The following is a 24,354-nucleotide window of genomic DNA, read 5'->3' on the forward strand; positions in this document are numbered from 1 at the left end:
CTTGACAGTGGTGTGAAGATGGCGGCGTACAGTCGCACTCAGCTGCTGCAGCTGCTGTTATCGTTACTGTGTCTCTGCGGCTTCGGCTCCGTCCTCGGCCTGAAGGCAGCCAGCGGCCCGGCCGAGCCGCCCAACCCGCCCGTCCTCAGAGCCGCTGATCCCCCGGCCAAGGATGCACCTGTCGCCGCCGCTGCAGCCGCCGCCGCCGCTGGGGCCTCTCAGCCTCGAAGGGCGACCGGTTGGAAGCTGTCGGAGGAGGAGGCCTGCCGGGAGGACCTGACCCGCCTCTGCCCCAAACACACCTGGACCAACAACCTGGCCGTGCTGGAGTGTCTGCAGGACCGCAGAGAGGTAAGCGGCCGCCGGCTGAGCTGGAAGCGTCACCACCGCTCCCGGGAGGTGATGGGCATCCGCTGGGTGTGTCGCCCCGGTGGTTTACATCCACACCGGCTGTCAGCGTGACACTGATGCAGAGGTGGAGAGCTGATGGAGAGGGGGACATCTACCCCTGCATCAGCGTCCAGCACCGAGCATCCACACACACACACACACACACACCAGATTAATTAAAGGCGCCATAAATCCACACTTTCACTCCAGAAACTACAGAAAATGACGATATAAATGTTTAAATTACGCAGTATTACAGAGGAGTAAGCTGGAGTGCCACACACACTCTTTTCCATGTTTGTGCTGTAACTCTGCATGATGTGGCTTCACGTGCAGAACAGGCTGCAGAGTGTGATGCTCTGTGGAAGATGGATAATATCAGAAGACAAATCAGCAAAGCTTCAGCGTAGAAAGTCCATTTATAGTCACAGCCTGAGATCCCAGAAGTCACTGAGGTTTAAAAGGAACACAAACAGTAAAAGTAAAACACTTTAACATCTTCTGTTTGGATGATTCAGTTGTATTAAAAGATCAGGATGTCATCATTAACCAAATCTGACACCTGAAAACATGAAAACATTTGGATTTCTCATGTTTTATTTATTCAATTACAGACTGTAAATCTGAATTCCTAACAGGAAGAGTCCTCTTCACGCGAAAAACAGGAGAAAAACGGTGAATTGATGGATCGATGGACTTTTTAGGTAACTGATGAGCTGTTTGACTCGTTTATCAAACAAACATCTGTCGTCGTGTTTTGGGCTGCTGGATGAACTAAACGAGCTGTTTGAGGACGTCGGACTCGTTCGTGTCTGGATCGGTTTTATTTTTATTCTTTGTGTTTGGGGGGAGGCCGTTTCCCTCCTCCATGCGCACTGAGGTCAGGTAATCGTCAACCTGAGCGAGGTGTGAAGTGTGTGTGTGTGTGTGTGTGTGTGTGTGTGTGTGTGTGTGTGTGTGTGTGTGTGTGTGTGTGTGTGTGTGTGCGCGCGCGCGTCACATGACTTTTCCTGCTTTTGTCGTCTTTCTTTGTGTCTTTGTGATGAAAACACTCATCAGTCCAGATTTGACGCCCACGTGTGCAGATTAATTTTAGATGCTTATTTTGGACGTGAATGCAGCAGAGGTGGAAGTACTGTGCTCAAGTACAATTCTGAAGTACTGTGTACTTCTACTATTATAAATACAACATATAAATCAATAAATGAAGATTATAGGTTAAGAAATCAAATTTTTAATGCTGACACGTGAACGCATCACTAATTGTAATCCAGAAATATACTTTGAAAGATTTTAAACGCAGGATTTTTACTTGTCGGAGTGCTCTGAGCTGAGGGTCTCAGGATGGGGGGTGTTCGTATTCGATCCTGGACTGGTTTGAAAATCGATTGATTGTGATCAGTTTCCCACTCGTCTTTGTCTGATCGGGAGCTGAACGTCTTCGCCTCTCGGGCCGGCGATCGAACAAAACGAGCAGTTTGATGAGCTGCAGGAGCTTCTGACGGACGTCTTAACTGTTTTCCGACATTTTAAAGACCGCGTTTGTCCGCGTGCCTCTCAGATTGATCGATAATGAAACCGATCGACAGCTGCAGCCTCAGATTCAGCCGATAAACACCGAGCGACTTTTTCTGAATGTTGATGTTTCTTCTCCGTTCAGAGGTTTGATCTGTGAGAGGAAGACATCAGAGGTGATGATGAGGATGATGAGGATGATGATGACGACATGTCTGGAGACGCGGTTTAATCTCGCGCGCGCGCACAAATCTATCGCATTTTACTTTTTGAAGCCACAACCATCAATGATAGCTGTAATAATCTGAGTCTCAGAGAATTTATATTTAATTAAAATCTAAACGCTGAATAAAACTTGGCTGAAATTTAAATGTCTCTGAATATAAAAATAGAAATGGAAAATATTTTATGCTAAACATAAGTGGAAGAAATTTAGCTTCTAGTCGGTGATTTAAAAGCTTCATTTTGTGTGTTTTTCTGTAAAAATTCAAGTGTCTCACATTGAGTTACTCAAACAACAACAGTCAAAGTCCAAAACTCAGTATTTAATGTTTGAATTTTGGCTGAATTGAAGTTTTAGATCAGATATTATTTTTTCACATTTTTTTTTAATATTACAGTTTGATTTTGTATTTGTGGATCTCTCCCTCTCTCTCTCTCTCTCTAGCAGATAATGAATGACAGCGAAATAAAACACTGACGCTTTAGTACGTCTTCAGAGGAGACGTCACAGCTGCTGACAAATACTGTGCACGAAAAACACTTAGCGTGTCCTCAGAGCTGTGTACAAGTACTTCACAGCGTGTAGGAAACCACCGAAAACATGATTTCATATACGGCCATAACCGCTGCTTATAGTGTTAACACTGTGAACGCGTCCTGAGACTTTCACCTGCCGTTCAGTGGGTCCACACACACACACACACACACACACACACACACACACGCTCCTCCTGAGAGATGTCCTCTTTACTGAGATAATTACATTGCTTCAACTCAATAACAGCTGTGGCCTCCTGAAGAGGTAAATGACTCTTATAAATCTGCCTCTTCTCCAGAGAAAGACACCACCTCCACACACACACACACACAAACAAACACACGCGCACACACACACAGTACAGACAGTACCTGTGTTTTCATTTGTGGTGGTTTCAGCTGAAATCCGACACTTGTCTGAGAAAGCGCAGTTACAAATGAAGTGCCGAGCAGGAAGTCACTTTCAGATGGACGGATGGACGGACAGACAGACAGATGGACAGACAGACGGACAGACAGACAGACAGACAGACAGACAGACAGACAGACAGACAGACAGACAGACAGACAGACAGACAGACAGACAGACGGACAGACGGACAGACAGACAGGCCTGTGGACGTCTCCAGGTGTGGTCATTGAGTCAGCCTGCCAGTGTGTGTGTGCAGTTTATTTGGACTGACTCTGATTGTCTCCGGGTGTCACTTTGTTCAGCTTTCACTCACGGTGTTGGTATGGATGTGAGTGGTTCCCAGCCTGGGGGTCGGGACCCTCACCAGATGAATCTTAATCTTTTTCATGATGAAAACTAAACTAGATAAAAGGGAACATTTGAAAACAAAAACTATGAGTCTTATTCAACACCCAGCATGCATTGGTCCTCTCGCTGCGTCCTCCTGAATAACATCTGTGCTTCTGTTTTAATTCTAATCCAGATTCTGCTGCACTAAATAATTTATTCTTCAGTCGTTTTTGACTTTTCCTTTTGATATATTCTAGAGTTTTCAGCCCTCGAGACAGATTGAAAAACGACTCTCTGACATTACGTGTGCTTTAAAGGACCACTGTGTGGGATTTAGTGCCATCTAGCGGTGGGGCTGCAGATTGCAACCAGCTGAACACGCCTGGCCTCAGCCTGGAGAGTGTCTGTGGTGTTTTTATTATATTTCTGTGGGTTTACACAGACTCCGCTCGCCTCTGTTATCGCTGATTAATCTGGTCTTGTTGCTGAAGCCTTTGATGTGAATGTCATTAATTAATAACTCACAGTCGTGCTAATTGGTAATTTTCAGCGGGCCGCAGAGGGTCTGTTTCCTCATTACGCTTGTTCCCGTGTCTCTGAAACATTTAGCGGAGATGACGGCTTAAAGACGGTCTTTGTCTCCGTTCCCGTGGGCAGAGCGGAGTTAACATGAAGCGCTTTCATGTCTTTCTGCTGCGACGCGATGAGAGGCTGTAAGAGCAGCTTCTCCCGCTGCGTTTGCTCTGATAGTCGAGGATGTTGTGGGAGAGTCTGAAGAGCTTCTGACGCTTTCTTCACATTAATCTGCTGCCGTTTGGAGAAAAATGCTGCTTTGCTCGTCGCTGTTTTGTGACTTTGTTCCTTACGGCTGTTTGGTCTCCTCCAGCCAAACTAAAGGAAGCGTCCAGGAAGCGCACATGAAATGATTAATGTCTATTTAACCTCATCGTCGGGACGTTTGTGTCCGTATGTTTTCTCTCTCTCTTCGTCGTATTCACTCGCTCACATTCTGCAGAACACATGCTGGATGCAGAACGTGTGTTTTACACGCTCGTTTACAGTAATCTGCCAAAGACGGGACGTGTCTCATGTGGATTTTATCTCCTGGTTCTTAAATCAATGCAAAGCTGGGATTAAAATGAATATTGTGACATTTCACTCTGTTTTAGCTTTTGCTCCTGTTAAAAAGACGACCCTCATGTCCTCCTCCTCTCTGCTCAGAAACTGATTTACTCATTTTAATTTTTGTTTAACATTACAGTAATAGGTTCTGTTAAAATGACCACATTCAAATATAACATCAGTTGATCTATGCTCGTTATGTTCAGTCTTCTTAATTCTCTAAATTTAAACTATAAATGCTCAAACAGGCCATTTGTTAAAGGACAGGTGTGCTCTGTCCTAACTGTCTGTAAAACAGGCTGCTCACTAAGATATCATGTAAACAAGATAAATTTGGAGGGTTTTTTTAAGGGTTTTCACTCAGCTGAAACACATCTGGGCTCACCTGTCTGTGGGTCTGTGCAGAATTCGAAAATACACCTGTAAAACTCACTAATTAACCAATTATACCTTGTGTGTGTAACTTGTGCACAAACAGAAAGGTGAAATGTGCTTTAAGGAGAAGTGCAGCGCCGTTCGCCACACACAGTTAGTCTTTATGCTAAGCTAGGCTAATCACCTGCAGACTCAGCTGTGTTTTCAATGCACAAACATGAGGTCGTATCAAGGTGTCGTGCCTGTGTGTTCGTACATGTTTGAATTCACCTGAGTGAATCCACCTTTGTCTTCTTCCTCTCTGTCTTCCTGCAGGAAACTGAGATCGCTCCTGACTGTAACCACGTAAGTACTCCCTCATAAAACACACTCACTGAGCGTTGTGTCTTTCAGAGAGACAGGAAGTGGACAGTTTGGAACGCTGGTGCAGGCCATCATGTCAGAATCTGTTTAGCGTGTAAATATTTACTGGGATTAACTTGAAGCTTGAAGGTCAGACGCTGAAATGTCTCCACAGCGTCTGAACGGATCGTCATGACCTTTGTCCCCGCTCAGGATGAAATGTAAAAGTTTGGTCAAGCCTTGATTTGTGATCACATACCTGCAGAGCTAATGACACTCTTGTCTGCTTCAGCTGTATTTAGTGCTAATTAGCAAATATTAGCATGCTAACACTCCAAGATGGTGAGCATGGAAACATACCAGCTAAACATCAGCCTGTTAGCATGTAGCTCAAAGCTCTGCTGTGCCTCAGCACTGGAGGGACACATCACATTCAGTGCTGGTGTTAGAGGTCAATAATTAATAGGAGATTGACCATTTTTAGTTACACACACACAGACCTACATAAAACCATTTCACCTTTGCGGGGTGGGGCAGCAGATCACTGTACTGTGAGCATTTTTAACCTCTCACCCACCAGCTGTTCCTCTAAATTTCCACCTCTAGCAGGAGAAAAGACGTCTTTTTTCCCACTGGACGATGCTGTCACACACGAACAGTGTCAGTGTTCAGCAAAGTACTGGACATTATTACATCTGATTACTGGGTAAAATCTGTCATCATAATATAAATACATACGCATGTTGAACACATTATATTCATAATATTTTGAAAGATACTTGTACTTTACTTGAGTATTTCTAGTTGATGTTACTTTATAAAATTCAGAGGCGGATGTTTTTATTCCAGTATGTTTATTTGCTAACTTTAGTTAGCCACTTTGCAGATTTAGGCTAATAGTAGAAAAACAGTTAAATTCTGGTGTTATTATGGATAAAGATCAGACTCACAATGTGACATAAAATATGACGTAATTAAAAGTAGCCCTACTGGCAGCAGCAACATTAAAGTGATGAACACATGAATGCATCATCAATTAAGATTAAGACACCCTTTATTAGTCACACACAACACAACATGCACACACACGCCATGCTTAGTGGAATTATTCTTCCGCCTTTAACCCATCCTGGTAAGTCCTTCCTCCGCGGCAGACCAGGAGCAGTGGGCTCCTCTTCGTCACCATTGGTCAGGTGTTGATCTTCTTGCATGTTTTTAGTGGAGGTTTTTATGGAGGATACCCCAGGTGAACACGGGGAGAACATGCAAACTCCACACAGAAAGGCCCCTTTCCTCGAGCAGCAGGCACCGAAGGCATGGTGGAGGACACGCTCCCAGCGCCCCAGGTGGGGATTGAACCCGGGACCTTCTAGCTGTGAGGCGACAATGTTACCACTGTCCACCGTGCCACCAAAATTATAATCTGATATAAAGTATATGATTCTGAAAGAGGCAGAATTCTGCCTCTGACAGTATTTCTACACTGTGGTATTTGTACTTCAGCAAAGTGCTTCTTCCACCGCTGAGCAGATAAAAGGTGGTTTCTTCTCTGCTGCTGTTTGAACTCTGAGAAGAAAAAGAGTTTTGGAGAATCGTCAGCTCGTCACTTCGACCTTCACAAACTGTGATTTCACCTCCTTCTAACGCTCAGTCTGAGGTTCCTGAAGCTCGTCTCAGCAGCTTCTGGCTGATAAACCTTCGGCGCTCGCAGCCGTTAACTGCAGACAGCTTTATGCACCGCCATGAGGTTAATGGACCACTTGGACTGTCTTTATTACAGCACAGGAAGGCACAGCTGCAATTAACACACACACACACACACGCACGCGCACACACACACACACACACTGTGTTGTGTTGTGTGATTTTCGGGGCGGTCTGACTGTCAGGATCTGGTATCTGTGGCTGCAGCAGCTGACAGGAAAACAATAAAAGACACAGAGAGAGAAGAGAATCTGAAGAGAAGAGTTGCTTTTAGAAACTTGTGTGTGTGATGAAGCAAGTCTGATCTGCGTGGTCGAGCTGCCGTCGCAGCTGGAGAGACTTGTGGAAAAGACAGTTAAAACCGAAGCAGCGCAGGCAGAGATATGCCGACACGTAGCCCTCGTATGTGTCAAGCTCCATAAATGCATGAATTCGTCATTTCCATAATGCATCTCAGTGGTGTCTTTCCACCGGACCCTCCCTGTCGGTAAATGCTCACAGACTCCTCTTCCTCAGCAGGTAACGCAGCCTCCCTCAGCGCTGATTTGATTATGTTTCAGGCTAATTTGCCATGATGGATTTCACCGAGGCTGGATTTGAGTCTGCAGGCGGTGAAATCAGGCTCTGCTTTTGTTTTAGACAATTACACCAAAAGATGATTTATTTTGTAAAGGCGCGAGTCCTCCTCCTCATCGTCAGTGTGAAGGTTTAAACCAGCAGCGGTGCAGGTTTCTAATGCACCTGTCATATGGTGTCAATAACCTCACAACGCTAATGCATTGAGACAGGGATGTAAAGTAATCCATTACATTAATCATTCAGTAGTTTGCAGAACTTTAATTTACACGAGCAGTATGTTGCTAGTCAATGTTGATTTTTATATATATATTTATTATATATTGTACTTGCATGCACTTAATAGTTTTGTGTTTATTTCCTTGTCTTTGTTGTCCTCGTCTTTAGCCGTTTGTCTCTTCCCGCCATGGAGAGCAACTTAAATCTGAGTCAGACTCCTCGAACATGTTCACATATTTGTCTGATCTGATCGTGTATTGATCTTTGTTCCTGTCTCCTTCAGCTCCTGTGGAACTATAAACTCAATCTGACCACAGATCCAAAGTTTGAGTCGGTGGCCACGGAGGTCTGCAAGAGCACCATCGCTGAGGTCCGTGTGCGCCGCAGGAAGCTCAGGGTTCAGTTTCCTGTCCAGTTAAATGGAGCTGTCACTCTGAAATGTTCACAGCTGACTCACGGTTGTATGTAACGTAGCAGCGGTGTGTTTTAGCTACGGGACTTCATATATTACAGTACTGACGCGTGGTTACCATATTTACATGGCAGAATAACAGGACACACCATAAAATCTCAAACTGGCCTTTATTGACTTCGACTGCAGAGAGAACCTGCTCTTCAGCTGTATTTGAGACAGGCCTTAATTTCTAATTTCACCTGTATTATATATAATTACATTTGATAAGTGTATTTTATGATATTTTAGTCGGAGACCTCCTGTTTTTCTCCTCATTCATCTCCGCAACAGTCGTCTCACAGTCACCACTTTGCTGCTTTGAGTAGCAGAAACAGTTTTCATCCACAGTTTGATTCAGTCACTGTGCTGTTTCCTGCTGACTGTGGTGGGAGCAGGATAAAGAAGGTAGCCCAGGTGCACCTGTCCTCTGCCGAGTCCTTCAGCTCCTCCTGGAGGAGTCTGAGGTGACTCCCAGTCCAGATGGGATGTATAATCCAACCTCAGCTGGCTCCTTTCAGTGTGAAGGACCACTGATCCCTGTAATATCTGTAACAGTATGAACTTAATGACGACAAGGCAAACACGCTCAAACACAGTGGTGGAAAGTAACTAAGAGCATTTACTCAAGTACTCAAGTCTACTCTGTGGTATTGAGTACTTCTTCCACCATTACTCGAACGTGTATTTAAACTTTATATCTCCACAATAAAATCACCGACACGAACAGTTTGGTCAAACGTGTCACCTGTTCGATACCTGCAGATTAAAGAGTGTAACGAGGAGGAGCGGGGGAGGGGCTACCTGGTGTCCTGCCTGGTTGATCACCGCGGCAACATCAGCGAGTACCAGTGTAACCAGTACATCACCAAGATGACCAGTATCATCTTCAGCGACTATAGGCTGATTTGCGGCTTCATGGACAAATGCAAAGAAGACATCAACAGCCTGCACTGCGGCAGCGTCAACGTGGGACACAAGGTGAGGGCGTCCCGTCTCGCTCTTTGTACGACGTCACATGACTTCCTCCTTTGCTCCCGTCATAATTACTGCGGCCACTAGAGGTCGCTGCCTTCACAACAGACAGATGTGGGGGGCAGTAACGTGCGTGCAGTTGACTTACACACTCATTCTATCAAAATAAAATAGATTTACAAAATATAATCAACCTATGAGTTCAGCAGTATATGAACTCGAGCTAAAACGTTAAAATGATGAACACATGAATGCATCATTAATTATTACCCAGTAACTTAATGGATATGATTCTGACCTCTTCCAGTGGACGCTGGTTTTGGTGTCATGTGGTCCTTCAGGGTCCCTGTTGTTTCACAGACCCAAGTGTTCGCCACAGCTGTCACGTGTGACGTCATACCTCTTCCTCTTCCTCTCTTTCCTCGCCGTCCGCCTTTCATCAGGACGTCCACTCGCAGGGTGAGGTCATCTCCTGTCTGGAGAAGGCGCTGGTGAGGGAGGCGGAGCAGCAGGATCGCGTTCGACCAATCAAAGAGGAGTGCCAGAAGGCAATCCTGCGGGTGGCGGAGCTGTCGTCAGACGACTTCCACCTCGACCGACATCTTTACTTCTCCTGCCGAGACGACCGCGAGAGATTCTGTCAGAACGTACGAGACTCCACGAACTCCTGCACACTTTGAAAAAATGAAATAATTATTGATGTTCAGAGTCAGTGTCGTTCATCGGCTTCTTGATTTCCATTGTAAGCAGAAGAAACACGATGCTGCAACAGGAACTTAACTACAGTTAGCTCGTCATGCTAACATCTGGCCCTTTAAAAAAAGATAAATTACAGGAAACTGTGAGACGGCAAAGTGAAACATGAAAATATGTTTGCAGGTTTTGTTCTGATGACTAAAATCAGAAACCTCCAAGTTGTGCTAGTTATCCACTTTGTGTTTCTCCTCTCCACAGATTCAGGCAGGAGAAGGGAAAGTCTACAAATGTCTGTTCAACCACAAGTTTGAAGAGGCCATGTCAGAGAAGGTACGGCCGACTCGGCGTCTGACCCCTCTGACCCCGCAGAGCGGGACGGCATCAGGTCACCGCCTCACTCACGTTTCTCTCCTCTGCTCCCCCCCCTCAGTGCCGGGACGCTCTGACCACCCGTCAGAAGCTGATCTCTCAGGACTACAGAGTCAGTTACTCTCTGGCTAAAGCCTGTAAGCTGGACCTGAGGAAGCAGCGCTGCAGCCTGGACACCAACCTGCCGCGAGCCCGCGAGGCTCGGCTGTCGTACCTGCTGCTGTGCCTGGAGGCTGCCGTGCACCGCGGTGAGTCAAACGACGACGCAGCCGAACGTCGCACTGCACTTTCTGCCACATGATGGCAGCAGAGTGGCGCTAAGATACTATCATACAGATTCATGCAACTGGACCACAGCGCCGCTGAAACACCGTAGTTCCATAACAGTTATCGAGTGGACACAGTCTGTAAAATACTACACTGAAATATTGTATAAGCAGCAAATGTGGAGACAAAGTAAGATAAATCTCTATTTTTACTGTTTGCCTTCCCTGCATCAAACATCAGGAAGGAGACGTTAGCAGCTAAAGCTAACAGATGTTTTTCTCAGGTGTTGGTGGAGACCAAAACAGAGCTGAAAGGAGAGTAAATGTTCATCTGCTGAATACAAGCATGAATGCTAACGTTGCTCCATGTCTGTTTGATGTGTAACGTGGTGCCACGACGCCCCCAAGTGGCCAAAAACGTAAATTAATGCAGCTTTAACTTCAAAGAAGTTTATTTTTGTAATGTTAATAAAATGTAGATACCTGCCGCACAGTGCTGAGATGATGCACCTGCCTTGCATCATAACTGTCAGTAATACTCAGATCTCGTGCTGCGCAGGTCGTCCCGTCAGCGGCGAGTGTCAGGGCGAGATGCTGGACTACCGGCGGATGCTGATGGAGGATTTCTCTTTGAGTCCGGAGATCGTGCTGCACTGCCGGACAGAGATCGAGGCCCACTGCTCCGGACTGCATCGCAAAGGGCGGACGCTGCACTGCCTGATGAGAATCGGACGCGGCGACCGCAGCACCGCCGTCGACAGCGTCTGCCAGAGCGCCGTAAGACCTCAGCAGCGAATGTCGCTGCGATGCCTAAAGAGATGCAAACGTCGCTAAAAACTTCAGCCGTCTACATGACGTGTTTGCTAATAATTTAGAAAATATTCTGCAGGAAAATAAATGTTTGAAAACATAATGATATAAATTTTATAAATGATGATACTGTATAAACCAGGGAGTTGTCTACCAATAAATAAAATCCAGCCTCATTTAACGTTTCTCTGAACGTTTGTCTCCCTCAGCTGCAGACTTTGATCCAGTCTGCGGACCCCGGAGCCGACTACCGGATCGACCGAGCGCTCAACGAGGCCTGCGAGTCCGTCATCCAGACCGCCTGCAAACACATCCGCAGCGGAGACCCAATGTGAGCTGGTTACACACACACACACACACACACACAGAGTTCGTCATGTTTATTCATGAGTCTCATTAGTAGTGATGCGCTGATCCTTCAGTCCCGATACAGACTGCTGGGCTTTGTGCATCGGCCTCAGTATTGATCTGATACCAGTGTTTGATTCGTAAGCTGTGTGCCTCGCTGTGTGGATCATTCTTCATGTGTAAGGACACGTCAGGCGTGACTCAAACGTTGCTTTCCTAACTCTGAAAAACAAAATGGAACAAATAAACACACAAATAAAAATGTACTCAAATGATGGCGTTCGATACCAAATCCAGCTATCTGCACTGGACCGATATCAGCGTCAGTATCAGTGCATCTCTACTGATAAGTAAACAACATAAACTCACAAAATGTCAACAAAGGAAATATTGATAAATACAACTGTGCACCTTCTGAATTCAGGTTTTTTTAACTCATCATGAAACACACTTCAGTGAAACTCGACAGAAACAAATAAATTCATCAATAATTTACTGAGTTTGATGTGAAATGTTCTGACTCTACACGCTGAGCAGCAGCTGTCAATCATTCTTCACAGGCCGATCGTTAGAATCATTCATTGGCTGATCATCAGGTGTGTGTGTGTGTGTGTGTGTGTGTGTGCGTGTGTGTGCGTGCAGGATCCTGTCGTGCCTGATGGAGCACCTGTACACAGAGAAGATGGTGGAGGACTGTGAACGGCGACTGTTGGAGCTGCAGTACTTCATATCCAGAGACTGGAAGTGAGTCAAAAAACATCTTAAAACACTTCAAGCTGCTTTTGGACAAAATCATCTGAACTCAAAGTCCACTCAGCGTGGACTTTAAGCTTTTCTTCTGTCCCCGTCTCCGCCTGCAGGCTCGACCCCATCCTGTATAAGAAGTGTCAGGGCGACGCTGCCCGTCTGTGTCACACACACGGCTGGAACGAGACCAGCGAGCTGATGCCGCCGGGCGCCGTCTTCTCCTGCCTGTACCGCCACGCTTACCGCACGGAGGAGCAGGGCCGGCGGGTACGAGGACATTACAGACTTCTGATGTCTCTGCCTGATTATTGGCTCGTTATCGGCTGACGTCTGTAGGATGCTCGCTCTCTGACCGCAGGTGTAACTCTGATGTTCTTAACTTTACCAGGTGAACCTGGACGAGGAGGTAAGTGGTCGATGGCTCCTCTAAATCAGCCAGTGTTGATCGCGGTGAAGGGTTGAATCGATGGTGACGGTGATGAGGGCAGCGATTTAATCCACGCCTGTCGGTCGCTGATAGGCCGGGGTGATTTAATGTGGTGTTTGTGTGACTTCCTGCTCCACAGCGAGGCCAAGCAGCGCCGGTTTATGACTCTGTCAACAGTTTCCCAACAGCAGCAGCTAAAATCACTCATTTAATTTTGGTGGACTTTAAAAGTAATTTTCCACGTTAAAACTACAAAAGCAGCTCTTTATTTCCACTTTCCAGCCATGCAGCAGCTCTGTGAGGCCGGACGGAGGCTCTGAGCTAAATGCTAACGTAGGCTAACAAAGACACCGCTAACATGCTGCCGTTCAGCACGTGTGAACTTGTACTGTAGCGTGTTAGCATGCTAACATTTGCTAAGTGCAGCTGAGGCTGATGGGAGTTTTATTTGGTCATAAATTATTTGAGAGATTAAAACTTTGAACTGATGATGATATTGATAATTAGACATGCTAAAGATCGTAATATTATGGGATATAGTTCGCGTAATAGCAGTTTCTCAGGTGGGCGAGGTGAATATCTTAGTGATGTCATAGAAACACCACCTCTGATCTGCTGCACTGCTCAGTGTGTGTGTGTGTGTGTGTGTGTGTGTGTGTGTGTGTGTGTGTGTGTGTGTGTGTGTAGTCCTCAGTCCAGGACCTGACTGCGTAATGAACCGCTGTCGTAGTAAATCAGGGGCTGAATACACACACTGACTGTGGCCATAAACTCAATGCAGCCTTTGTGAACCTGAGCGAGTGTATCTTATATCAACTAAGTGATTAGAAGCAGGTCCATAAATACGCTTATAGACGAGAACGAGAATTGTATCCTGGAAGTAAGTGGAAGCCAGTGCAGGACTGCAGATCAGGAGTGATGTGGGCTCTTTGTACCACTTAAAACTCTGGCAGCAGTGATATGTGTGTGTGTGTGTGTGTGTGTGTGTGTGTGTGTGTGTGCGTGTGTGCGTGTGTGCGTGCGGACTGTGAGGAAAAAACAAGTCCTCATAATGTAAATCATTAACTTTTAGGGTGAAGAGTCGGGTTAGACGACACCGAGACGTGACGAGCGCTGAGCATGATTTCAGCTGTTTGTCTCAGAGGGACGCGCTCTAACAAAAGAGTCTGCCTCACCAATGTGATGATGGAGCCTGATGTCCCTGAACGATTTTAGTAACTACACTCATCAGCGAGAAGACCCTCGACGGCTTGATTTGATACGATTATATAGTCTGGTGTTTTTCAGTCCTTGCTGCGTGTGTGTGTGTGTGTGTGTGTGTGTGTGTAGGTGAGCGTCTTCAAATAAAGGCTGAGGACGAGTTTAAAGTTTTACTGAAAGAAACAGAAACTGTGGAAACTTTATCGACAGCAAATTCCGTTAATGTGAGATGACCAGGAGTGATTGGAGAGATGAATTATTATTATTATTAATCAGTAATTGATCCAGTTAACGTACATCGGAGTAAAAGTCAAAGTAAATGAGCAGTTTGGTTGACGGCGAGGCCTCATTTGATATTTCAGATAGTTACTAATCACCATCATTGGACGTACTGAGGACAACAGCTGTAATTTTCACTGAAATGAGACGCACTGCATTGTGGGATTGTTAGCAGAAAGTAGCTCACATGCTACAGATGCAGCTTTTCTTGTTCCGTTGTGCTCAAAATATAGTCAGTGGGTTGTTTTAAGGGACACTCAAACAAAAATAAAGTGGTAAATATAATAAATAGAGACTTCAGATGCAGAATGTTAGCAACACATTAGCCGCAAACAGCTAGCATAACAGGCTAGCTCAGTTAGCAGTCAACTGATCAGGGAAAAGCTAAATTAAATTCAGAGTTCAGCACAAAGCAGCTGTTTTAGAAGAGAAGCTGCAGATGATGTTCTGATGTTTGAGGAGATGAAACGTCTGAGTCACAGATTTGGAAAAATGGCGGCTGTTAAAGTGACAGTTAATCTGCTGGGAAAGATTACCATGGTTACAAGGTCCCGGTGTGAGACGGCTGAAGGTGGTGTTGTTAAGCTTAAAAATAGAATAAAATATTCAGCAATTTGCATTAAATTTGGGTTTAATTAACACGTGAGATTCTCATGTTTGCAGGGCTGCAACTAATGATTGTTTTCCAAATTATTGTCCTAATTAATTTTTCATTGATTCATTATTTGATCTGTAACGCATCAGAAAACGGTGAAAAATCATCACAAGTCATAATGATAAAAGAAGGAAAAGCAGCAGTTTATTGATGATCAGAACTGTTGCAGGTTGATTTTCTGTTAATCGATTAGTCGTCTCCGCTCCGCGTGTTTGTCTGCTGTGTCAGAGGGTCGTCACTGCTGTCACAGTCTGAAACTGGTAATTACAGGAAGTCACACTGCAGCTTTAGAGGCTGGATAATGTGAGGGCCTGCACTCGACCATGCACTCCACGTTATCTCGGTCCCAATATTTAATCAACAGATTCTTATCAGAAATGTTTGTTTATGTTAAATAAAAATCTGCTGATATGTTTTATAGCTCTGAAATATCAATACTGGTGTCAACAACTCAGTGTGGTCAGACTATCTGTGTGTGTGTGTGTGTGTGTGTGTGTGTGTGTGTGTGTGTGTAGTTATCTCGGGACTGTAAGGTGGAGGTTCAGAGGATTCTCCACCAGAGGGCGCTGGACGTGAAGTTGGACCCTGAGCTGCAGAAACGTTGCATGACCGACCTCGGCAAGTGGTGCAGCGAGAAGACAGACACTGGACAGGTGAGACGGACAGATGCTGCAGCTTACCTGCTCCTGAGACCCTGTGACTGGTGTCTGAGCGCCCTCTGCTGGTGGTTTGGTGCATCACAATGGCTCCTCTCGCTCCTAATCCTCTCCAACGTTTAAGAAACCAAACCTTGAATCAGTTTAGAGGACCTCACAGGAAGGTTGTGCATGTTGTAGCCATTTACATCTGTGTGTGTGTGTGTGTGTGTGTGTGTGTGTGTGTGTGTGTGTGTGTGTGTGTGTGTGTGTGTGTGTGTGTGTGTGTCCAGGAGCTGGAGTGTCTGCAGGACCATCTAGAGGACCTGGTGTCTGCCTGCAGGGACGTCGTGGGCAACTTGACTGAGCTGGAGTCCGAGGTCAGAGGTCATTTGCATCAAGCACAGTCATGTCCTCGAGTGTTTCTGTGTCTCAGCTGCACATTTTGAGCTTCTTGTCTCTGTCTCACTGTTTGCTGCAGGACATCCAGATTGACGCTCTGCTCATCAGAGCCTGTGAACCCGTCACTCAGGCCCACTGCCATGTGAGGACGTACAGAAACACAAACACAAACAATTACTGAAAGACAAATACCGTCTGTGAATCAGAATCCGCTTCAGTGACGAGCAGCTTTCATGTACATGTTATTAGTTAGAGAGATAAAGCAGTGAATCCTTTCACCCAATAGCAGTGCACACTTTTAGCCGCCACTTGACCATTTGCTAAGCCCCACCCTCCTTACTTACTGTTGGTACGCCCATCAAACTTAACATTCTTCTGTGTGTGTGTGTGTGTGTGTGTGTGTGTGTGTGTGTGTGTGTGTGTGTGTGTGTGTGTGTGTGTGTGTGTGTGTGTGTGTGTTTGCAGGATGTAGCCGACAACCAGATCGACACCGGTGATCTGATGGAGTGTTTGGTTCAGAACAAACACCAGAAGGAGATGAACGAGAAGTGCGCGGTCGGCGTCACACACTTCCAGCTGGTCAGTCTTCATCTCGTCCGTCTCTGTCCTGATTTCTGTGGACTTCTGTCTCTGCTGTCGGACCCTTATTGAGCAGTCAGCTGACGTCAAACCAGCTGCAGTTTTCAGGTTTTACTGGAAGTCCTGTTTGTTGGACAGCAGGATGTTTTACAGGCTGAACTCTGGACTGGGATTCGCTCTTGGTTTGGTGATATTTCACATTTTCTGTCATGAATAGACATCTAATCTTTCTCTGAAGTTCAGTTTCCCACATTTTTACAGTGAAGTAGCTGTTTTGTGGTCATTTTAATCTCCTCTGGACAGACAGCTGCACATAAATGCTGACTTTCTCACCTTTTTGTCAATAAGAGTGCAAAACTTTAATGCTTCTCTCTGTGTTATTGAATTAAAACAAAATCCTGCAGCACAGGAGAGAGACAAATGAAAAATGAAGGAGGCCGATGACGATGTTCCTTCCTCTGTGCTCAACTTTCAGATTCAAATGAAGGATTTCCGGTTCTCCTATAAGTTCAAGATGGCCTGTAAGGAGGACGTTCTCCGCTTGTGTCCAAACATCAAGAAAAAGTGAGCAGAACTCTTCGTTCAGAGTCTTTCACGCGTCCTGCTGCTGTGATTTAAAGTGACGTTTTTCACGCTGTCCGTGTGCGTCGACCTGCAGGGTGGACGTGGTCATCTGTCTGAGCACCACGGTGAGGAACGACACGCTGCAGGAGGCCAAGGAGCAGCGGGTGTCACTCAAGTGTCGCAAACAGCTGCGGGTGGAGGAGCTGGAGATGGTACACACACACACACACACACACATACACACACACACTTTGGTCCTGATAGCACACAAACCCAGGACATGCTAACATGCTAAGCTAAGATAGTGAATATTGCAGAGGTGATTCCTGCTACACATCAGCATGTTAGCATGGTGATGTTAACATGTCAGTACAGCCTCACGGAGCGGTTAGCATAGCTGGAGACTCTGCACAGAGCCGAGCCAGGCAGGGAGTCAGACACAGGAATGGTGACGAGAATCTGGTACATTTTAAAAATAAAACACTCAATCGTACATCAACAGTAAACGCAATTAAAACAGACAAACAACAACTGTAGGACAACAGACAGTCAGACAGTGTGCTGATGTTTGCTGTCAGCGTTCAGTTGTCCTACAGTTGTTGTGGACATTGAAGTGGGCGGAGTCACAGAAGAAGCTGCAGTTTTAATTCACTAAAATGAACCAGTGTTACAGAAACATTGGTGGGATAAACTCGCAGTGCACCTCCTCTTTCTCCTCTCCCTCCCTGTCAGTCGGAGGACATTCGGTTGGAACCGGAGCTTTATGATCCCTGCAAGTCCGACATCAGCCGCCTGTGTCCCAACGTGGCCTTTGGTAACGCTCAGGTAAGAAAGAAAACATCACCAACATTAGAAACCGTGATCTCCTCTTCCTCCTCCTCTCCTCCTCTCCTCCTCACTTCGCTCTCCCTCGGCTGCTCCTCAGATGATCGAGTGCCTGAAGGAGCAGAAGAAGCAGCTCAGTCAGCGCTGCCACCAGCGGATCTTCAGGCTGCAGGAGGTGGAGATGACCGACCCCGAGCTCGACTACCAGCTGATGAGGGTCTGCAAGCAGATGATCAAGGTGACGAAGAGTTTTATTATTCGTAGTTTTTAGCATCGTTGCTGTTTGTAATTTTCTGCTCACAGCTGTAAATAATCACTGAGATCTGGGACACAAAACAAACACTAAACAGAAGTCAGACAGGCTGTAAACAAGCCTCCAGGTCAGACAGAATAGAAATTTACTGCCTAATTTGTTTGCTGTAAACATTCTTCACAGTTTACAAACCGATTTCCTGCTTCAATTTGACCAAAACAACAAGAAAACACAGAAAAAGCTTTTTCAGACGTCAGCGGTTGTCGTAAATCGCCACGATTCTTTAAGCGGTTTGGTCGTTGACTCTCCTGCAGCGGTTCTGCACTGAGGCGGACACCAGGAACGTCCTTCAGTGTCTGAAGCAGAACAAGAACAGCGAGCTGATGGATCCCAAGTGTAAACAGATGATCACCAAGAGACAGATCACCCAGAACACAGGTCAGTAACAAGTAACAAGAGCCGGATGTGACTCAGCGCATTCACCTCGCTGACACGCCGCCTCCTCCTCCTCCTCCTCCTCCTCCTCCTCCTCCTCCTCCTCCTCCTCCTCCTCCTCCTCCTCCTCCAGACTACAGGTTGAACCCGGTGTTGAGAAAAGCTTGTCGAGCCGACATCCCAAAGTTCTGCCAGCCCATCCTGAACAAGGCCAGCGAGGACAGCGAGCTGGAGGGTCAGGTGATCGCTTGCCTCAAACTCAAATACGCCGACCAGGTCAGTCCACAGTCAGCTCCCAAAAACCAAAAAGTGACGTAAAAATACTGACATTTAGACAAACAATAAAACTACCAAGCTGCAGATCAGTGCAGTGAATAGTGGAAATAATGTTTCTACTATTAGATATGTACATATTTTAATGCCACTGTTAAAATAAATGAATAAATTCTGAAACACTGGAGGTTGTTGTCTTAAATCGTGTGTTTTCTGGCTGGGGTTTGGTTCAGAGGTTGTCTCCAGACTGTGAAGACCAGATCAGAGTGATTCTCCAGGAGTCAGCGCTCGACTACAGACTGGACCCACAGCTGCAGATGCACTGCTCAGATGAGGTGAACACACACACACACACACACACACACACACACACACACACACACACACACACACACACACACACACACATACACACACACACACACACACACACACACACACACACACACACACACTCCTCTAGTTTATTTCAGATCTCAACTGTCCCTGCATCAAACCAAGTCTTTCTTTTCCTCCATTTCTCCTCCATTATTATTATGTTTCCTCTCTCTTTCTCCACTTCCTCCTTTTCTCCTGTCCTGTTTCCTGTTGCCTCTCCTGCAGATCTCCAGGTTGTGTGCTGAGGAGGCTGCAGCTCAGGAGCAGACCGGTCAGGTGGAGGAGTGTCTGAAAGTCAACCTGCTGAAAATCAAACAGGACGGCTGTAAAAAGGTGAATATCACTCCGTCCGAAGCGACTGCGAGTGTCAGGTCATCTCAGGACACTGAAAGGAATATTATATACAGCATTTCAGAGACTAACGTGAGTCCAGAGACCGCACTGATTCAGCTGGACTGAAGGTCTCGACTGGACTCACGGTGTTGTCCATCAGGCGTTTCGATGACTCAGCATGTTGTCTGAATGAATGTCGCTGCAGGAGCTCAGCCTCGTCTCCTCCCCCTTTCTTTGTCGTTCGCAGGAAGTCCTGAACATGCTGAAGGAGAGTAAGGCGGACATCTTCGTGGACCCGGTCCTCCACACGGCCTGCGCTCTGGACCTCAAACACCACTGTGCTGCCATCACACCCGGCAGAGGGCGACGTGGGTGTTCTCACACAACACGGAGCCGATGGAGCCTCCATCTTTTTTCAGTGGGATTGTTCACTGTGTGTCTGAAGGTCTTAACGTGTTGCTCCTTCTCACCTTCCAGAGATGTCGTGTCTGATGGAGGCGCTACAGGACAAGAGGGTTCGTCTGCAGCCGGAGTGCAAGAAACGACTCCAAGACCGCATCGACATGTGGAGCTACGCTGCGAAGGTGAACAGCTGGAGGAGGCGCTTCACCTCGCCACAACCCTTCGCACTGTTCAGTCTCTATGCCTGACTTTGCATTTTAATTACTGTTTTGTTAGTTGGTGAGACGTTTAGCTTGAATCCACAGTGACAACCTTCTGGTGGCGCTGGAGGAAAAGTCATCAGGGTAAATCTTCTGGGAACCACGAACGTCTGAAGAGCTCTCGGTCGTCCATCTGATGGTTGTTGAGATGTTTCAGTCTGGACCAAAGCGGCGGACTGACCGTCAGATGGACAAACACGCCGCGAGCGTGACCGAAAAGCTGTCTGACTTTGCTGCTCCGCTAACCTCCCCCTCTGTCCTGCAGGTGGCGCCGGCGGAGGGCTTCTCAGACCTGGCCGTGCAGGTGATGACATCGCCCTCCAAGAACTACATCCTGCTCATGATCGCGCTGAGCGTGTGCGTCCTCTTCCTGGTGGGGCTGCTGTGCGGTCGGTTCACCAAGCGAGTGACGCGAGAACTGAAGGACCGGTAGAGGACGAGCGCTCGGACACTTCGGAAAAGACTGACTCCTCGCACCTTCCTCCTCCCCTTTCTCCTCCTCCTCCCGCGCCTCCTCTCCCTGATGCCAGCCAACCTGCACAGTGCCAACGCCAGTACCCACATCTGGAACTCCTCTGCTCCTCTGTTTTTTGGCTGCTGCTGAATATTTGCATCCAATGCAAAACGCCCCCTCCGACTCTCACGACAACCTTCAGACTCCCATTGGGCATCTCCAAACGTCAAGAGAGCGCCGGCCGTCCGATTGGACGGTCACATTTTCCTCCCAATAAGTCTGCTTTGTTTCATTGGGTTTGGACGTGAGGTCGTCCGGCATCTTTTAAGTTTCTGAATCAGCGCTGTTCATGAGGTGACGGAGGGCCGCCGCCGCCGCCACTGCTGCTGAGGTTAGGATCGCTTCCCCCCGTCGAGTCCTGATGCTTTTCGTGATATTTAATGGAGACTGGAGCATGTCGAGCAACAGGATGTTGTTTCTTTGCAAGTGACTGCGGCTGCCTGAATCGCTCACGGAGCAACTCGAAATCTTGAGGCAAAACTCTGGGGTTGAATTCTGTGACGTTCCTGTTGCTTTCAAACATTTCCTCATCGGTCGTGAACTCCCGTCCTCTTCACTCCTGTACAGGATCAAGTCCAGCTCGCAGGTACGACAGTTCGGAAAGTTTTGCGTTGTCGTCCCCAATCCTGCCCCCTGTTGCTTTTAATGAGCCAACACAACCTGTCACATAACGCGCAGAGGCTTCGTCAGCGTGCAGACATGAGCGGCTTTCTTTGTTTTGTGAGGGAGGCGGTGATTGTTAACATGGATGCAGCATTTAAACACGAGACTCGTGTAAAAACAGACAGGAAGTTCCTTTTTTCAGATATCCGAGCTGCTGGTTTAACGGGTTTGGCCCTCGTTGAATTAAACATTCAGCAGATAAAACGCTGACTGAAATGGGCACATACAGGTCAGAGGTCACCATCGCAGGGTTTGAAGTCTCATTTGACACACCGGGCTGGAAGAGCTTTTCCTCTTTAAATTAGCCGAGTGGCGATTAGCGTAGCTAAGCTAGGTTGGCAGGAGTTTCCTAAAAAACAACATATAGACTCAGTCATCACTCCTGACCCATGAAAAGTGTGTGGTGGTGTATTTATTTGCAGAGACTTGTATTTTATTTGTGTCTCGCTGTGTTTGGGGGGTTTCTGGACTGCAGCCTTTGGGCGGAGGGTGCGTAGCCTTTAATGGCCATTAACAGCATACAGGTGAGGTGGGGTCTTCATGAAAAGGTAGTGACCAGGATGACGCTTCAATCTGTCGTCTGTGTCTGAATTCTACTCTCTGGACCCAAAAACGATGAGCTAACGCTGCTGTTAGCTGCTGTTTATAACTGCATTGTTATCATGAAGCATAATTATTGTCTGCTGCTGCTTCTGTTAGCGAGCGAGACTGAAGACTGAAGGCTAAACTCACTAATTAGAGCCAATAATCCAACTATTAGCGTAGCTGTTCGTTCGTATACGCAAACAGTGCCGTTAACACACGATTTACTGGGCTGTATGTGTGTTTGGGCAACTGGTCAGGAAGCCAGAGGACAGTTCCTGCTTAGTTTACCTGTAAAAAAAAAAATAAAAATACACCTGCTAACACGTTGAACCGAATTCCACCAAACTCATCACGTCCACGTTTCGTCTGCGACGCGCCCGATGAAGCTGACCGCTGCCGCTCTTCCAGCAGGCGCGGTACGTTTGAGACGCGGCAGACAATACGCGCCGAATGACGCGTCATTAAGACCAGATCGAGTCACACAGGAAGTCAGACACAGGAACGGTGTGGAAGATCCGGTAATTTTCAAAATAAAACACCCTGTGCAGACTCGCGATCGTACGTCAATAATAGACGCCATTAAAACACAAAAATTGAGTACAAAGCCTACTTACCCGTGATAGAAGCACAAAAATCAAGGAAAAACCACCAACTCTGAGCAGGTCAACAAAATCAGTCTAGCACAACAGCAGGAGGATGAAGAGAAACGTGATGCGGCCGGTTAAGATCAGAAATTAACACTCTGTATCTCCTTTGTTTGATCCAAACGCGAGCTGTGGTTTGCAGGGAGCGACGAACTTGAACAGGTTTTTGGCTAACAGCTGCTGTGACCTCCTGGCGTCTTCCTGGATCAACAACAGAAACGCTGGACGTACACGTCTGCACACATTTCTGTACTGATTCAACAAACGAGATGTAACGTGTTTATCAGTGATCTTAGAGGTGTTGGTACTTTGGACAGAGCTAGGCTAGCAGTTTCCCCCAGCTTCCAGTCTTTATGCTAAGCTAAGCTAATCGCCTCCTGGCTGAAGCTCTTATGAACCCCCTGCAGCCACCAAACGGCCAAAAAATGAAAAGAAAGCAGCTTTTGGTGGTCGAGACAGGCCACAGTGAAGCTTTAGCAGTCAGGGTGAACAGGAGTCATCTGATCTGTGCGTTTAGATCAAAGTCGCAGGTGATCAATCGAGTATCTGATTCAGATCATTCTCATTTATTTGCCCGAAGCTTGAACAGAGTAATATCAGATTTTTACTTCCTCGATACACATATGTGAAGCCTGTGTACAAAATATCTGCTCTGGGTCCCTTTTACCAGTGAAACTATTAGTAGAAAAGCATCAAATAGTGATATTAAAGACAAAGTGGCTTCATGCTGACCGAGAGAGGAAGTCATCGCTCCGTGTTTCACGTTCAAGCCATAAACGTATTCTTCTTTTTGTTTCAGGCACGCGACGTCTAACTTAATGTAACTGAAGAGATGCAAACATTATTTTGCATTTTTTTATTCTTTTCTGACTGATGAACATTTGATTTTGCACTTTAACATCGGAGTCTGTTCGCTGATTGGACGCCGAGCCTCGTTCATAAGATCCAGAGCTCTGAAAGGCGAACGCGCCTCCTTTCAGCAAACAGTTTTGGTTGTATTTTAATATTTGTGAATGATTAAAACCGGATGAAGTGATCACACAGATGCAGAATGTGCAGCAAACGCAGCGTTTCTGCTCATTTCTAAAAGCTAACGCAGCTGAAGTTGCTAACCAGTCGTGAACTTCCTGGATTTGGCGCGTGAAAAAGGAAACGTCCTCCACCCGAAAGCCGAGCCGATCAACGTCAGTCAGAAACCAACAGCTCGCCGCTTTGAGCTTTCCTAAACCATCTTTATGTTCCTGTGTGTCTGCTGAAGCCACGTGTTGAGCGATGTAACAGGAAATAAAGAAATATTATAACCAGTTTTGTACGCAAGTCTACGTGTACGAACGTCATCAGTGTGCAGTTGTTTCTTTTCACGTTTTGCCATGTAACACGAAGGCGTAACAGTCATCGGTGTGAGATTTGATTTTGCTGTACAGATAAAAATTTGTCAATTTAATAAAACTGTCTGCAGATTTTCGTATCTTTGGCTCAACCAGAGTCTTTTTATGATTCGTGTTGCTTCAGAGGATCTGAAAACAAGAAAAAGAGCAAAGATAGACAGATATAACGTGTATTACTCACCAGGTTAACGTGTATATTCAGAGTCTGAAGGTACAATCTGAGGCGTTAAACTGCATTAAATTCTGTCTTTGTG

At 46.4% G+C, this 24,354-nt stretch overlaps 1 protein-coding gene across 2 annotated transcripts; it reads left to right on the forward strand.

Moving 5' to 3' along the window:
• Positions 1-24,180, forward strand: LOC139330045 (Golgi apparatus protein 1-like). 2 transcript variants are annotated; one of them, XM_070960777.1, is made up of 27 exons: positions 19-351; positions 5,219-5,248; positions 8,028-8,114; positions 8,961-9,176; positions 9,614-9,817; positions 10,125-10,196; positions 10,297-10,483; positions 11,061-11,278; positions 11,521-11,642; positions 12,302-12,403; positions 12,520-12,673; positions 12,795-12,812; positions 15,483-15,620; positions 15,896-15,982; positions 16,084-16,146; positions 16,470-16,583; positions 17,059-17,147; positions 17,242-17,359; positions 17,880-17,972; positions 18,073-18,210; positions 18,540-18,663; positions 18,794-18,936; positions 19,167-19,268; positions 19,537-19,644; positions 19,892-20,012; positions 20,122-20,228; positions 20,572-24,180. In XM_070960777.1, the coding sequence occupies exons 1-27, from the start codon at positions 19-21 to the stop codon at positions 20,737-20,739; spliced, it is 3,456 nt and encodes a 1,151-aa protein (XP_070816878.1). In that variant the 3' UTR covers positions 20,740-24,180. The 2 variants fall into 2 exon arrangements, with proteins under 2 accessions (XP_070816885.1, XP_070816878.1); XM_070960784.1 differs by lacking the exon at positions 12,795-12,812 and having other exon boundaries at positions 1-351.
• The last annotated feature ends 174 nt before the right edge of the window (positions 24,181-24,354 follow it).

The sequence above is a fragment of the Chaetodon trifascialis genome, chromosome 1 (assembly GCF_039877785.1).
Source record: "Chaetodon trifascialis isolate fChaTrf1 chromosome 1, fChaTrf1.hap1, whole genome shotgun sequence".
Classification (NCBI taxonomy): domain Eukaryota; kingdom Metazoa; phylum Chordata; class Actinopteri; order Chaetodontiformes; family Chaetodontidae; genus Chaetodon; species Chaetodon trifascialis.

Coding starts and splice junctions, on each gene's coding strand:
- LOC139330045 (XM_070960777.1), top strand. CDS start 19: ATGGCGGCGTACAGTCGCACTCAGCTGCTGCAGCTGCTGTTATCGTTA. Junction 9,818..10,124: donor GCGAGAGATTCTGTCAGAAC/GTACGAGACTCC, acceptor TCCTCTCCACAG/ATTCAGGCAGGAGAAGGGAA. Junction 19,645..19,891: donor AACAGGACGGCTGTAAAAAG/GTGAATATCACT, acceptor TGTCGTTCGCAG/GAAGTCCTGAACATGCTGAA.